The following is a 15,985-nucleotide window of genomic DNA, read 5'->3' on the forward strand; positions in this document are numbered from 1 at the left end:
CACTTTCTTTACCCGGTTGCTACAAGAGAGGCCGAATATTCAATGTTATGGTTGCTTAAAGGAACAAGCAGGTGAGCAAACCTGATCACTAGGGAGGGGAGGAAAAAAAAAAACCAAAACACTAAAAATGAAGAGAAGGAAAGAAAACAAAAGACCACAGAACTGCTGCAGACGCTGCTGCTGAGCTCGGGATGGTTACCGGCTAAGAAAAAGCCTTCCGAACGGTACCCTGCTTAAGCAGCCCGGGAGTTTGCTACATGGATGATGATGCGACATGGACTGGTCCTGATGCGTGGGGTTTTTTTCCTGCTGTTGGGGTGGGAATGGGGCGAGGAACATTATTCAGATGTAAGCATGGATACTGTGCATAAGGACAAAACTATTTATAAAATGTATATGATATTTATTTTATATATTTATTTATTTCAAAATAATTTTATTTTTAATGAGAGATGCTATGACCGGATTTTCATCAGGAAGAATAAGGTCCTACTGAAACAGGAAAAAAAAAAAAAAAAAAAGAGTTTTAAGAGCTTATCGGCAATAAAATTGTCTTTATATTGTAGATTTCTTGCTAGCCCTTTTTTTTGGCGCTCCGTAACAATTAACCCAGTATTTCCCCAGCAATATCAATATTAAGACCACCTCTAAAAAGGCTTCATATGGTAGAGGGAAATTACCCAAACCCCAAATTCTTGTACAAGGATGACATCAAATTATACCTGGAATGGACCTTGGAAGCGTGACCCCACCAAAACGACCGGCTGGGGGTCTAATGAACCATCATTGCCCAAAACGGCAAATCCAGCCCTCTCCTTTCCTCTGATATGGGCAAAGTAGGTCCTCAGGCAACGCCAAGCACCAGGCACGGCTCAGCCCTCGTAGCCTTCCGATGGGATTGCCCCAGAATGCGCGTCACCGTCGCCGCGACGGGAGGAACCTCGCGGGCACGGTCGGCATCCTCGGGCTCTCCCTTGCCTCTGGCCCTGTGAGCCCGGGAAGCGCCGGCACGGCTCTCGGCCTGAGCTGTCGGCAGCTGAGACGCTTCGGCACGTGACGCAGCCGCTGTGGATTCCCTGTCCTGTTGAAAATCAAGTGGTGAAACATTTGGAGCACCTGCGGAGCGTTTGGATGGACCCATCGCTCCTGCAATAAAACCACCACATCTCACATGAGACTCACCTGAAGCATTACGGAAAAATCAGTGAAGAGAAAGTAGAAAGCAGCAAAAGCAATTAAAAAAACCCCTCAGTTATAAGCAATTACCGTGGATGAAGATCATCCCCGCAGGATGTTCATGGCTGCGTGGCCTTTTCCCCTGCAGAAGCTGCCTGGTCACGCAGTCCCATCACCTTTCCCCGGCCCCGGGGCAGCTCCTGCCTCCCCGTTGGGCTCAGCCAAACCCGCCAGCGTTTTGGCAGCCCCGCGCCAGCCCCGCGTTTCCACCCGCTGCCGGCGCCGTGCCGGGGAGCTGCGGCCCTTCTCCAGTCGGGCTGGGGACGCTCGCGCTGGAGGCTTTGCTCTGCAGCTCACCCCAGCAGCCAGCACAGGCCCGCGGTGACGCTTGTGCCACACGTCTGCCCTCGCTGCCTGCTCGGGATGGCGCAAAACTGCAGGGGAAGCTTCCAGGAATGATCCTGGTTTATTTTTTTGTCCCCTGTGATCAGGAGAGAGGTGTTTTTAGCACATGGTGAGAGCAGGAGTGTGGTGTTGTACAGGCGCTTTGCAGCATGGATGAGAACTCGGTAGGAAATGTGGTTCTCCGGAGCGTGCAAAAATCGTACCAACACAGATGTAGTGGTTTCGAGTTGGGGTTTTCCTTATCGCGACTGCATTTTTCACAGCACTGTTCCTCAGCCTCCCCCTTGCAAAGCAGCTGAGGTAAAACCTCAGCTCCTTCAGCTTCAGTCCGTGAATTCCCAGAACGTTTCACTGGCCTAGGGCCGATCCACGCCAGCTTCTTCGCGAGCTGCGGCGCCAACGGAGCGGCAGCCCTGGCAGCCAGCTCCGCTCCTGGCCCCCTCTCGCCCTCCGCGCCGCCTCCCGCGTCCCGTCGCCGTCCCAGCCGCTCCCGCGCCGGGCGCAGCAGCCACCAGACGACGGGCTGCGGGTCACGACGGGGAGATTACAGGAGCTTTACCTTGAATGATCCAGACATGAAGGAATTTAATCCTGTGTTTGAAATAAAAAGTGTTTATTTACCTTCTTCCTCTGAGTCACTGCTGAAACATCTCATCCTCAGCTGCCATGTCGGGAGCACGACCGCTGATGAAAAGCGTCCTAAAATGTACTTTTGACCTTCTCTCACGCGCAGGGGAATCTCTCAGACCTTGAACTTCGGTCTGCTCCCCAGGATGCGCCTGCCTCCCTCGAGCCAGGGCTTCCCATTGCGCTTGAAGGTAAATCTAGCAGTTAAGAGCTTGCTCCTCCTCTTCAAAATGAAGGTCAAAACCAGATCTCAGCAATGCCAAGTACGTTTTTCACCAACTCGGAAGGGAGCTGATGCGGCGCAACGCGATGGACTCGTTCGTCCGATAGCCAAATTGAAGAGCTGCCTCGGCAGGGCCTCCTGCCGCGAAGGGACGCGCAGGCACAAGGGACGACGTAATGCACCTTCTCGGGATCTGGATGCAAAAAACCGATGCTTGCAAACAACAAAATCCACAAAGAATTTCCTGGAAACCCCTTGGTAAAGGTTGGTGTCATCTCCCACGTGGGACATTCTTTAAAGGGGGAATTCGGCTTTGCTAAATCCCACCTGAATGGTTGCTTTCAGCAGGAATTTGCTGGGTTTGGTTCTGGTTCAACAAAACACTCAAAGATACGAGTAACCTGACTGACCTGGGAGCTCAACAGCACCAGAATTAACCACCGCGGGCTTTGGCTGCATTTTGCGCGGCACGGGGAGCTGCCAGCGCGGGTGCTTCCGCGCGGATGCGCTCACCTCTCCAGCCGTCCCGCGGCGCAGCGGGCTGTCGCCTCGTCCCGCCGTTACCCGGCAGCTGCCGCGCTGCCCGGCGAAAGCCAACCGGAGACGCCGGCTGCTCCTGCGGCTCGGGCGCTTTTACGGGGCTGGCGGACGGACCGTGCAGCTGCGGCAGCGTGCGGGGCCGTGGCCGAGGCGCGGCTGCTCCAGCGGTGCCGGACGGGTTCCGGGGGCTCCCCTGCTCCTGCTAGGAAAGTTTTAGAGGAAAATACGTTTGCGGTGCTTCAACCTGAGAGACTCTCTCCTAAATTAGCAAGAGGAAACGTCAACGTATGTTTGGGATCTCGGCTCGTATCGTTTCTGCATGCTTCAAAGTTACAACGGCCAGCGGAAAAAGCTCTCCCAAAGGGAAAGCAAAGGCCATGGTCCTGCAGAAACCCCGCTGCGCCCTTCACCCCCCAGTGCTGTTTTACACGCAAAAAGCCGTGGGTCGGAAAACACTACAGTAAACAGGGCAAAAGGCATTGCTTTCAAGCCTTCTCCTTCCACCCGAGAGGGCTGGGCACGTTCTAAGGGAAACATTATCCTGGGAACAGCTGTGCAAAGCAGGAGGGAGGCGGCCGGCGGCAGAGGTGGGCAATTTCTCGACTCTCGCTACAGAAGGGTGCAGAAATGGAGGGAAACCCTCCGCGGGAAGCCAACATGGCGCTGAGCACATCACAGCGCAAAGCCAGCAAAAGCGTCCGTCTCCCCAGCTTTGGCGCATGATCCGAGGCACGGGGACGGTCTCGGAGGGGGCCGAGGGGACAGACCGACGCGTGGCAATGCACACGTGGCCTCAGGGCGTCCCTGCAGAGACCCCGCTGCCTGCGGGGAGCTCTCCTGGGCGGGACAGGCGCCTCAGGGCTCCTTTCTCCGTGAGGGGAAGGAGCGGAGGCTCCAGAGACTTACCTCCCCTGGAGAACGTGACGGAGAGCCCGAAACTGCGGAGGAAGTCCAGAAAGTCATCGCCGATGGGCCGCGAAGGTGCCTTTCTGGTTAGGTGCTGCCCCGCCTGGCAGCACGTCCGGAGAGAGGCATCGCAGCTGCCCGACCGTGGCCGAGGTGTTCCCCAAAGGGCACCCAGGGGTGGAGCATCCCTGAAGGAGAAGGGCTGAAATTCTTGTTGGTGGTGAGACAAAGACATCCGTGCCCCTCGGGATAGCGCTGGTGGTGGAAGATGAGCCCGGGTACCTCATCCGAAGGACGATGTCCTCTCCCGCAACCCAACAGCTGGAGTCAGCTCGTACATGGTGGGGGTTGGCTGAAACACCAACTATCCCGGGGCGGGGAGCGGTCTGCAGGGCCAAGTCCGGCTTCAGCTCAATCCAGAAAGCTTTATAACGGCAAAGGTGCTGCGAGGAAATAAAGTGAGGTTACCAAGCGCTCCCCCTAAGCCATAGGACATACAGTACACCAAGGGCGATATTTGCATTACCTGACATCTCAGTATCATTTATTAACCAGCGGACGCAGGTAAATTATTTCTCTGCTCTTTGGAGAGCAAAGCAGCGCCGAGGTCTTGCTGGAAAACCACTTGGATGGGAAACAACGTAGCGGGGACCTGTGCTGAAAGTAATTAACGGGCAACTGTGCAACGTAGGTGCAACGCGCTGCTTCTCCAGGTGCTGCAGGCACCCGGCGCAGCCATCGGAGAGGGAGACAGCGTCAGACACGCAGGCGCAGAGCTCGGCTCCTGGCGCGGAGCTGGGACGCAGCAGGCAGCGCCGCGGGAAAAGCACATTCGATGGCTGAAGCTCCACGAACGCAGCCCCTGGTCCTGCTTTTAAGGTAAAGACAAAACACACCTGCAGTCAGGAGGGGAGAACCGACAGCAAAACCCAGCAGCAGACCCGTGATCCGTGCAGCGCCGGCAGCCAAAATGGCAGCGTGAAGTGGAATTGTAGAGAGGAACTTAAACCGAGAGGACTAAGTCGTGCAATAGGGAGTGTAAGGCTTGAATTTTTTTTTTTCCCCCAAAGCAAGTAACTGCTTCGGAGGCATTAAATTCTCATCAAGTAAAATACCAAGGACATAGTCTTGTCCCTGTGCTGGCTGGGTTTGAGTAAGAGACCTGCGAAGTCAACTCCGCTGAGGAGGCTCAGGCTCTTCCCTCTCTGTACCAGGAAGTATTTAGCACCACGACGCCCGTGACGGAGCGTGGCAGATCACCGCCAGGATGCTGCCAGCGCCCGCATCCGCCTGCGCTGCTGCTCGTGGGCATCCACAAAAATCCAGAGACATGAGAAACGCACTTCGTGGAACTGAGCTGCGGAAGTGGCTGTTGTCACCGGATTAAGCTTCGATTAACGCCCCAGGTATGGATTACAGTTTCACATTCAGCATCTCGGATAGTTTTCCTGTGCACCGGTCGTTGAACACAAAGCCAAGGTGGCCTTTGAAGCCTCGGAAGCGGCCGAGCGCAGGCCCAAGGGGTGACCCCACCTCCCCCTGTGCTCGTCTTCCCCCCGAGCCTGCCCTTCCCCAGGGCAGCGTCCCCATTTCGGGCCTCAGCCCTTCCCCGGCACCCTCCTTCGGGCACCGGCTCCCCACGGGCACAGCAGGCACGGGAGCTACAGCCAGATGAGAAACGGCCTCGCTGCGCGTCTGCCGCGCAGCGCCTGCACGCGCGGAGGGGCCCAGCGTCACGCACGGAAGGACGAACCGCCCATCCCGCGTGGACACGGCAGGCCGGCGGCTTCTCCAGACCCTTCGCTGCAGAGCGCCCGGCCTGCGATGGCCGGAGGAAGGCCCCTGCACGCCTCCGAGGCCCAAGCCACCTCCGAGGCCACGGCTCGCTCCCGGCCTTCGGCAGCAGTGCAGCTCTCCCGAGGACGCGCGCGGGCGGCAGCCTGCCCGTGCTCTGCCCTGGGACGCGTGGCCAGGGCGTGTTCCAGCGCACGGAGGCTGCACACGGGGTTATTTCAACCCCTGAGCGCGTCTGGGAAGTTCAGATGCTGCCTGCTTACGTGGCCGATGCTGCAACACCAGCGTTTTTCCAAACATCTCCAAGCTGGGAATTGCTTAGGACATTTGTCTTTCCATAAATACTGAAAATTTATCCAACTCCAAAACTCTTTTTCCTTGAACTGATGGGTTTCTTTACGTGCCCTGAGCGGTTCTGCTTTGAAGGTGAAGACAAGGAGCCCGCAGGGCCAGCATTAGCACCGACACAGCCGGGCGCGGCCGCGGCGTTCCAGCAGCTGGCAGGGCTGCTTCCGACGGGCGCTCGCCCAGGACGCGCCCCAGCCCAACACAGACAGCCTGCACCTCCGCCACAAGCCTCCCGCTGCCCTCTGTCAAAGTACTGCACCGAGCTCAAAGTTACGGGGATATTTAAAACCACGTGGCCCACGCTGCCCCTTGTAGCACAATTTTCAACCCCGGACACCATTTCCGTGGCATCCGTCCCTTCCCAGCTACCGGGGAGGGCAGCGGCGCCTCCCCGAGCAGCGGCATCCGGGGCAGGAACGCGGCCGCGGCGCTGGCCAGGAGCCACAAAAAAGCCTCAAGCACAGGGAACGAGCGTAGGGGCGGATTTCAAGCACAACCGTCACGCGATTTTGTCTAGGAAAGGGTTTTTTGCCCAAGAGGTGGGATTTAATAACTAAGAAAGAGAGGCGTACAGTTCTGAGGTTAAAATATGCCAGTAGGTTATTCTAATTTGACCAAGTCGAAGTTCACCTCGCTCTTAACCATTTCTCATTGCTGGGCGATAACTCAACTCTTCGTTTTTAACAGAGATTGGCTGCAGAAGCTACTATTAATTACAGAATCACAGAATCGTTTAGGTTGGAAAAGACCTTTAAGACCATCCAGTCCAACCATTAAATTCAGTCAATCTGAAAACCTGGACCACAACTATTTTCCCTAAAAGAAATTAACGGCTACATGCGGTAGCGGGTACCTCGCTGTACAAAGAATCCGAGAGCTTCAACTCACAGCGCAGCGCGGTTCTCAAAAGACACGCTCTCAGCCTGGATCCCTGCGGAGCTAAAGCTGTATTCCGAATGTAGCACAAGGCACGTTGATGTATTTTGGTCACTTTATTAAATGAGATATTAAATAGTTTAAGTTTCAACTACTAAACAGCACTTTGAATGGTGAAAACACAGATAGTATATCGTCATACTTGAATGCTTCTTCTCTTTAAAAACACATTTCCAGTCCTTATATATATTACAAAACAGCCTTATAGGAAGAGGTGACACCTTTTCTATAGTACTTAGGATATTTAATACAGAACTGAAAAGCCATCTAATAGAAACAAAGGCAAGTCTTCACAGCTGTATGATTTCAGCAGCCAAAGCTGGTTGATGGACTGAAACATTACTATACAACTGGGACAAAACATATACAATATCACAATACTAAGCAAAAACGCTTTACATCCAAAGGAATAAACAGGTTACAAAATGTGGAGAATTTAGCAGGCAAAACTGTATTACAAGCAACATTTTTATTCGTCATCTTAAGCCATTTCATCTAGTTAAAACATCTAAAACAAATATAAAAATGAGCCTTTTATTATCTTACTGATGTACGTTCTGTCTTTAAATATTTGTTAAAGCTTGATGTTATACTCAAAGCACATTGTTATGCAGCTAAAATGTCAAGTGAGAAACATGTATGCAAAGTGGTCCAAGTTTTCTTTCAATGCTTTTCTCTGATGTCTTCTTATGCGTTAGGCTTCTGTTATCCAGAGTTTTGTCCAGAATGAAAAAAAATGTGCCTTTAAATGTTGCCTAAAACTTCCACATTTAAGTCTTTGAGTTACTGTAAAACTCCATTGAACATTCCCAGGTTTGGTAGAAAGTATTTCTCTTATTCACGATACGTAGGAATATCGGTGAGAGTTGCCCAGAGTACATTTGCCTTCAAATGTTTGTCTCAAAGTCTCACGTTTTGTTTCTTCTAGTGTGAATACGTCTCTTTTTGCTCCCCTCCTCCCAAATTAAATTTAATTGTAGAGCTGGCAAAGCACTAGAACATACTGAGGTTCTTTTGTGGTATCTTGTAATAAAGGAGTCCAAGACAGCAACTTGTGAGCTGGTTTTGCAACAGATCAAACAAACTCTGTTCAGATCACAAACCAAGTTTCCAATCACAAAACGAAACGTCGCGTAAGATTTGCATATTTAGATGCAAAAACCACTTGTCCGTTCAGGGCAAGAACTCAAAACTCCTGCAAGAAACCTTCCAGAAACCAAAACAATTTTAGTTCACGTCAGCAAGTCGAGGAGTCCAGCAATATCTGGAGCAAATGCCTCCGTCCGCTCGTTTCTCCAGAGTTCTGTGTAGTCCATACACCGTTGCCTCAAATGTTCCTGTCACTTACTTTTACCCCCAGATTATCAACTTTTTTTTTTTTTTTGGAGGGGGGGGGGGAAAGAATCAACCAAACTATATTCAAAGGAAAAGCTCTATTTGTATTTAATTAGATCTTCACAAGCACAAAAAGTGTGGGTACAGAGAGTCCTAATGATACATAATGAACCAGAAATTTCTCTCTGGTCTACATTAAAACCAAAACCAAAAGAAATCAAGCTCTTTGTGTACTACGTCCTGTTTGCACACAAACGAAAGGGACCGGGGAGGAGTGCATAACCAAATCTCTTACCTAATAGAGGAAAAGTTCTTTCACTCTTCTGGCAGCTCTGGAAGTTGCTACAGCACTTTCTTTGTATCGATTTTAAATCGGCAATGGTTCTGCCATTTTAAAGTTCTGTATATAACAGGGTTTGACCCTGGCCACCATCACTATTTTAACCCCCCAAATACCAGGAATTTCATTTTCTTGGCCCGTCTCCCATTGCCGGCAATGGGAAGAGACAGTAGCACCAGCATTAAGGAGTTAACAGAAATGTGCTTTGTATTGGACTCCGCATAGAGTAAATTAGCGTGTGAAGGAAAAACATCTCCAAGTCTAAGATCACCGTTTGTTATTCCATCACATAAAACTGAAAATAAAAAATGGCAGAAGACTGGGGAAGAACAACCACCTTCCCCAAGTCACTATTTAAGGCTGTATACACAGTTTCTATGTAACTGCACGACTCAAAAGTTTCAGAGCAGTAGTATTTAAGAATATTGCACTCAATTCTGTTTCAAAGAGTATTTTCAGTTCCTGTTTCATTCAGCATAGATGACAAGAGTATGAGTCCAGACCTCAGTCGAAAGGAAACCAGACTATTTCTGTTACAATATTCCCACTAATATAAAGAAATGGGTAAGCAGAAAAGTATTCCATAATTTGAGGAATCAACTCTAATCGAGAACTCAGCTGTTTACAATTCACATATGGTATATACTGAAACATACAGACCTGCAGTCCTTCCTAAGCTTCTCAAATCTGATGACAGCTTCGCAGCTACTAAAAGCAAGCGTAGGAGTTTAGACAGGAAACCTGTGGAGATGCTACTATTACGGGAGGACTTGTTTTCACTGAAAACAACTGCTTATCTCCTGTACTCAACATATGTAAGAAGATTCTAGGCAACATCACTGACAATGGGGAAAACATTATGTCCTATTTAAACAAAGCTGAAACACCAATATGGAACATGGCATTTAAGGGGACCAACCAAACTTTTTTTTTTTTTTTTTTTTTTTTACAGTTGAGTTCTGTTAAGCCATTGATTCCTAAAAAAATAAAAGTTCTTTCTCTGATTTTAACAATCCTTTAGGCTTTTAGTGCAAAATCACATTGATTTCCCTTGGGAAGGCCCTGGATTTTTGCCTCTCATTGGGGGTGGTGCTCGTTGTAACGGCGGTGGCTGCATACCACCCGACACTGACTGATACATTCCTCTCATATCTATCTGTTGGTAGTTGGAAGGATTCATGATTAAATTTGGAGGCTTTGGCATCATGAGATGACTCATTGCTGCTTGCTGGTAAGACATTTGCTGCTGTTGCTGCTGATTGTACTGCTGCTGTAGTCTTCTGTTCATAAGTATCCTCTGAACACAACTGATCAACTGTGAAGGGAAAGCAGAGCTGTTACAACTGCATGACCCGTCGCAATGCTGCAAGTATCAAGTTCAGAGTTAAAATCAATTTGTTAGGGATAGCGTGGCTGAAGGAAGAAAGCACCATTGTTATCACCATCACTAATGCGATGGTATTCACAAGCTCATTACTGTAGAAACCATTTAGTAACACCATTTAGGGCTAAGCTCTCTTAATGACTTGCCTATTGTATTGCAGGCAGCATTTAGGTAAGTTACTACGGCAACATGCACTACACTGTGAAATTATTCCCAGATATAAGTTACAACGTTATTTGTCAGGTACCATTTATCTTCCCTTTGAAAGTCCTGCACGCGGACTGTCGCTAAATGTTTCTTTGCCTAAGAGAAAACTCTTCCCATTGACATAGTCTGGGCAACTTTCAGATTTTGCAAAATAATTCTAAGCTAAAAAACCATTACCAATACTTTCTAAGATGTGTGTTTCGTAAGTTGCTTTCTGAGCTCTAGGAATCAGATTTCTTTTTAAGCCTCATGACCTTCAAGCAAACTACTTCAACAGAAAAATCTGGCAAGTGTTTTTTTTTTTTTTTTTTTAAATGAACTTCTCATGGAGTCTCCTTTGACGAGGCTGAGCAATGCAATCCAACACACCGCAGAAGTCACCGCCTCCTCATGTTACGTCACATACACCGTTACACAATGCCAGCAAATACCTGACCCGTTGAAACACACATTCTGTAAGCACACATTTATGTACTTAAACATATACTTCTATTTTATGAGCACACAAATGCAAAGTCCATACTCAACATCCCAGTTCAAACACAGACAGTTGATCAAATAAATATTAGATATTTTACCATCTGTTGTTTAGTAAGGACGTCGTTATAGATGGCTTCTCGGCGCTTGACATCAAGCTCCTGGCTTGCCTGCCTGCTTAGTGCCAGGGCCTGTACTTGGCTCTCTGTGAGCGTAACATTTTCTTTCCACTGAAAAGGAAAAAAACCAAAACCTTCTTGGCACTAGTCATTTTAACAAAAGCATAATGGTAGCTGAGGTCTTGCATTATGTTCAGAGTTGCATCAAGAGTTAAAACACAGCCCGACTTCCAGTAAATGCAATATTATGCTTCACCAGAATTGGAACTATGAGTTATTAGTTCTTCTAACTGCTAATTAAAGTAATACACCTCTAGATTATTGGGAGCAAGGGACAAATGTGGCAGCCCAAGATAGACAGATAAGGACAAGATATAGGAAATACATCTTTTTTGTGTGTAATTATTATTCTTATTTGTAGAAAATCAGCATTTTCAGAGCACGGCAAGTAATTATGGATCTAAACTGTTAGGCCTCTGAGGCTCTATGTCATCTAGATACCATTATGGGTTACAGCAAGCTGCAGGGATAAAGGTATAATACATATATAAGGTATAATATATTATATATATATAAAAATACAAACTGGAAATTGTATTCATTAGTAATGCAATTAGCTGAATGACCATATACAATGGTAATTTCTTTGCCTGATAATGTTTAACGTTTCCCCATCTCCTGACCTAAACCTACAGTTACCCGCATCACTCACTATGGTTGAAATGATGTCTTCAAGGGGCTGAATTCTTGCTGCAGTTACACTGTTGGTTGCTTCCACAACTTTCTCTCTTCCTTGATTAATAAGGTCCTGAGAAAACACCAGAAAACTAATTATAAAGCACAGATACAAATAACACATCTCTTTGCCAACCTTCTGTAAGGTTTCTTCATTTTTGCCTTGTGTACCTAGACTTTAATTACTTTTTCCTCTCAATTTGCACAAGTCAATGAGTCTAAGCTTCCACACAAATGAATTTCAGCATAGAGTAACTGCACAGCATGTATAAATCTGCCAATCTGTACAGTGGACAGTATTTGTAACAACTATTTTTGTACCCAAAGGTTTTCAGACCATCACAGGAGTTCTACATTTCTACCCAGGCAAATTTTCTGTGATACTGACTTTCATGACATTACAGTTTCAACTCATTCTATGTGTTCAGAATATTATCTATTATGCTAAATTACCTATTTTAGCACAATACTGGCATATATTGCGTATTATTCCGCAACACAGGTCCCCCTGGTTTGCACACTTTGTTAGAGGTTTTCATTCTTCGGCAGCGACTCCCCACCAGGCACCAGCAGGCATCCTAAGACAACTGTGCTTCACCTCCTGCAGTTTACAGCCTGGCATCTTATTAGGAAGAAATGCCCTCAGCTACTTCAGCTAAGATGGCAAACCAAGACCTGAGACAACTGGGAACAGAGCATGCGTTCCTCTCCCATTCCTCCTTGGACAGAAGACAGATGGAGGTAGAAACCTAGATGTGGTCATTCATGTCTGCAAAGAACGCAGTTAATCTTCCAGAATCCTGAGATACTACACAGGTATAGGTTTATACGCATACAAGTTAGGCTTCAATATAGCTACACACACGCACAGAAATCCTATTAAAAATAGGATACAGTTACCTAAATATCAAGATATTTAAGAATGACATTATCCATTATTTGTGACAGAAAAAACCCACGCACGCCTACAGCAACACAGACACGTTACACTACTCGGATTGCTACTCACCTCCAGCTGTTGATTACTCATTGCTGACAGAGCACCCAAATTGAAAGGAATATATGGTGTTTGAGAGTTGAAATTTGTGGGAAGCATATTGGTCCCGGTTGGCATGTTGAAACGCATAGTCAAGCCCTTAAAAACACAAAATGCGCTTACATTTGAATAACTCCGGTAATTTGTGGTCTTCTATAGTAACTCATGAAATACCATATGCAGACAAATCAGCACTCAGAGAAGACGACAAGCGCTGCACATTGCGCATGAAGGCTAACCTGTCTCAGTAAACCGAAGATCCTTTCCAAACCTCAATTCAGAAGGGACATTTTAGTCACAGAGGAACCTAAGTTCTAGTCTTGAGCAATACGGGAGTTTAGCTTAATTATAATTATTTGGTATACTAAGAAAAAAAAAAAAAAATGACCAAGGCTTATCTCTTAAGTTAAGATGCATTTTGAATATTGCAAACCCACTACTTAATGTTGAGTTTGAGCTCACTGTAATCAAATTTTGAAGAAGTGAAACGCATAATTTATTAGCGGGAATATAACGCTTATCTCCCATATGGATTTCTCAGAGGGCAATTGCAGCGCTAACTGTATTATATCTTCCTATTTCTTCTCCCTCACAAAACCCTCTCCCAATATTCCATTTCACTTGTCATTTGTTCACTCAAGATGGTCAGTGGCAATTTATACATCCGCTTTTTGTACTTTCAGAATACTGATCAGATCTGAATACCAAACTTTGCCTTTCCAGGAATTTTCTGCTATTAGACTCCAGTTACACCAAGTTACCATATTCCTTTTGCAATAAAAAAAAAATCCCAAACCTGTAGCCAACTTACAATTTTCTTCATTCTACCACCTGCTTAAATATCAAATAAACAAGACACAGGGAATAATGGGGGGTGGGGTGGGGGGGAGCAAGCTTTTAGGTCCTTTCTGGCAGATGCTTATATGTGTGTGGGATCGGGGCAAAAAATTCTGAAATCAATTGTATACCTTTAATGGAGCTAGAAATTTCCCATAAATGGTGAAACAGAGGTATTACACAAGACAGCAATTAGGTTTTATTATGAAATAGAAAAAAATGTGTCTGTAAAAGGAAAAAGTAACTTTTAAATGAAAGTATCAAAGAAAATACACACAAAAGGCCAGCTCAAAAGAGCAAACAAGATATGGTGTCTCCGTTTTTCGTGTCAAAATTTGCTTTACATATCCATTTCTTGGCCTGCAAGAAAATTAATTTCCCCCAAACAAACTGAAAAGGTAAGCGGTACTTAAATCTGGAAAGGTTATTTTCATATATGTAAACCTGATTAGATAGCTTTACCTTCTTTTCGGCTTCATATTCTGCCCATGCTGCCTTCCTTTCTTCTTCAGTGAGCTCCTCTTCCTCCTTATGGTCCAGGAGCGAATCATGTTCGTGATACCCAACTATATACTCTTTATTGATTTGAAGCAATTCTGCCAGAATTGTATCCTGTTCAAATGAACAGACGATAAAACGAGAAGTCACTGGGTAGCTCTGCTATATTTACTCTTTCTGCATGCCTAACTTACTGCTTTGACCCAATTTCACAAATAACAGCTCGGAGCACTTCACAGCAAAACAGAATTAAAAATGATTTAAAAGTACAATTTTCCTCAGAGGGAGGGTAATGGATTAACAATCTGTTACAGAGATGACAGTCCAATCACTTAATGAACCACAGGAATGCACTCAGATTCCACAACAATAAATGCAGTTTAAGAACCTAAAAAGAATGGAATGTGCTCAATGATTTTTTCCTTTGCTTAGGCTGGATACCTGAGAGGACCCATCAATAATCTGCATCTATAATATATAAAGAGCACCTCTACCGGATTTAAAACGCTAAGTAGTACTTTGGTCCATCAACTGTCCATCAGCATTCAACAAAAAAGGCTGCTTCTTAAAACTCGTCGAGATAAATAGTCCCCCACCCATCTGGACGAAGAAAGGTCAAATCACCGCTATGAACCGGATTTGATCAGCAGGTTGCACTTTAGACCTCTATATTCCACAATGCCCCTAATGCTTAATTGCTTTTAAGATTAACCGAAATATTTACAATGTCCTTTATAACGGTAAACTCTTGCGAAGGTTTTGGTCACAGGCATACTAACATTTTATATACATATATCTTTATTTTATCTTTTTTATATATATATATGAAGAAAATTTAGTTTTATATATAGTAAAAAAAAGAAAGCTCCAATAAAAGAAACCTCAGTGTTCAGTCTAAGATTCATAATACAAAAACATTATCGCATTGAACTTTTGGACCACTCCTGAAATGAATTACAGTGAATACACGGAATATACTTTTTGCAGTAGAATTATAGGAATACCACTCCACATCATGCCTTTATTCTGCTAGGCATTTGTACAAACAGGAATATAAACTGTCCTACCCTGACCTTTTTTCATCTAGATAGAACAACAATTGGGAAGAATGGCTTGTACCCACAAGCAAACAGATTTTTGCAACCCTGGGAACTGCATGTGGAAGTCCTGACCAGTGGTTTTGTCACAACAGCTACAGAAAGTTGTTTGTTTTTCTGTGTGTTTAAAACTCAATTATGTTAACCAATTACATAAGCCAGTCTTTGTTTCCTCCTTCTACTATCTGGTCTCCCTAAATTTGAACCAATGCTTGCAGCGCCAGCTCCTCAACAAAATACTCAGTGTAGTATCTGCATGCCTAACGGGCACAAGGAACAAATAATGGGTTTTTTGGGGTGGTGGGAGAGAAGGCAGAGAGAGAAAAGGGAAGCAATGATAGGATATGATGAAAACATCTACAGGAAGTGGGTGAAGAAGTCAAGCAGATGTTACAAAAGTAAGCTAACACAATTCAAGCGCTCCCAGCTTACCGTAGCTGTACATCAGTGCGTGGAGGGTTCCTGGACATGCATATGCATTAATTTCCATGGTAACACTATTATTGAAAACAATACTGGAATATAATCCACACTCACTTAGCCAACGCAGTCTTCAAAATGTGGTTTAAATTACATCCAACTGTGTGTTTGCTTTTCTTTGTCTAAACTTTATTTTGCATTAACTTTAATGATGGAGCTCAAAAACTGGGATATGGAAGGTACTGCCATTTAGTCTGTTTAATTTTACAATGAAAAAAAATTCACCGTACACACGCAAAATATCATCAGAATAAGTATTCCTGTTCATTTGTTTAGCATGTTGATAGAACAATGATTATCAATTGGTTTATAAGCTTTAGGATGAAATCCTGGTGATGAATGAAAAAAAATGAAGAGATACTGAAAAAAGGTTTTGAATTTTAAAGAAAGGTTTGTCTTTTTAAAATCCTGATGGAAATTAAATGCTATGGACAGCTAAATGTATTAGGAAGGAAATCTTCCACGAAGGAATGCAAATTACATTG

At 45.7% G+C, this 15,985-nt stretch overlaps 1 protein-coding gene across 8 annotated transcripts in view; it reads right to left on the reverse strand.

The window, feature by feature from the left end:
• Positions 1-8,356: 8,356 nt before the first annotated feature.
• Positions 8,357-15,985, reverse strand: part of ATRX (ATRX chromatin remodeler) — an 89,422-nt gene continuing 81,793 nt past the window's right edge. For all 8 annotated transcript variants that reach the window (XM_075720749.1, XM_075720746.1, XM_075720747.1 and 5 more), the window contains 5 exons: positions 13,888-14,037; positions 12,562-12,687; positions 11,530-11,625; positions 10,800-10,928; positions 8,357-9,945 (listed from right to left, as the gene is read on the reverse strand). In XM_075720749.1, coding sequence (XP_075576864.1) covers positions 9,667-9,945; positions 10,800-10,928; positions 11,530-11,625; positions 12,562-12,687; positions 13,888-14,037 — 780 coding nt within the window. In that variant the 3' untranslated portion in view covers positions 8,357-9,666. The remainder of the gene's footprint in view (positions 9,946-10,799; positions 10,929-11,529; positions 11,626-12,561; positions 12,688-13,887; positions 14,038-15,985) is intronic.

The sequence above is a fragment of the Pelecanus crispus genome, chromosome 13 (assembly GCF_030463565.1).
Source record: "Pelecanus crispus isolate bPelCri1 chromosome 13, bPelCri1.pri, whole genome shotgun sequence".
NCBI classification, from domain to species: domain Eukaryota; kingdom Metazoa; phylum Chordata; class Aves; order Pelecaniformes; family Pelecanidae; genus Pelecanus; species Pelecanus crispus.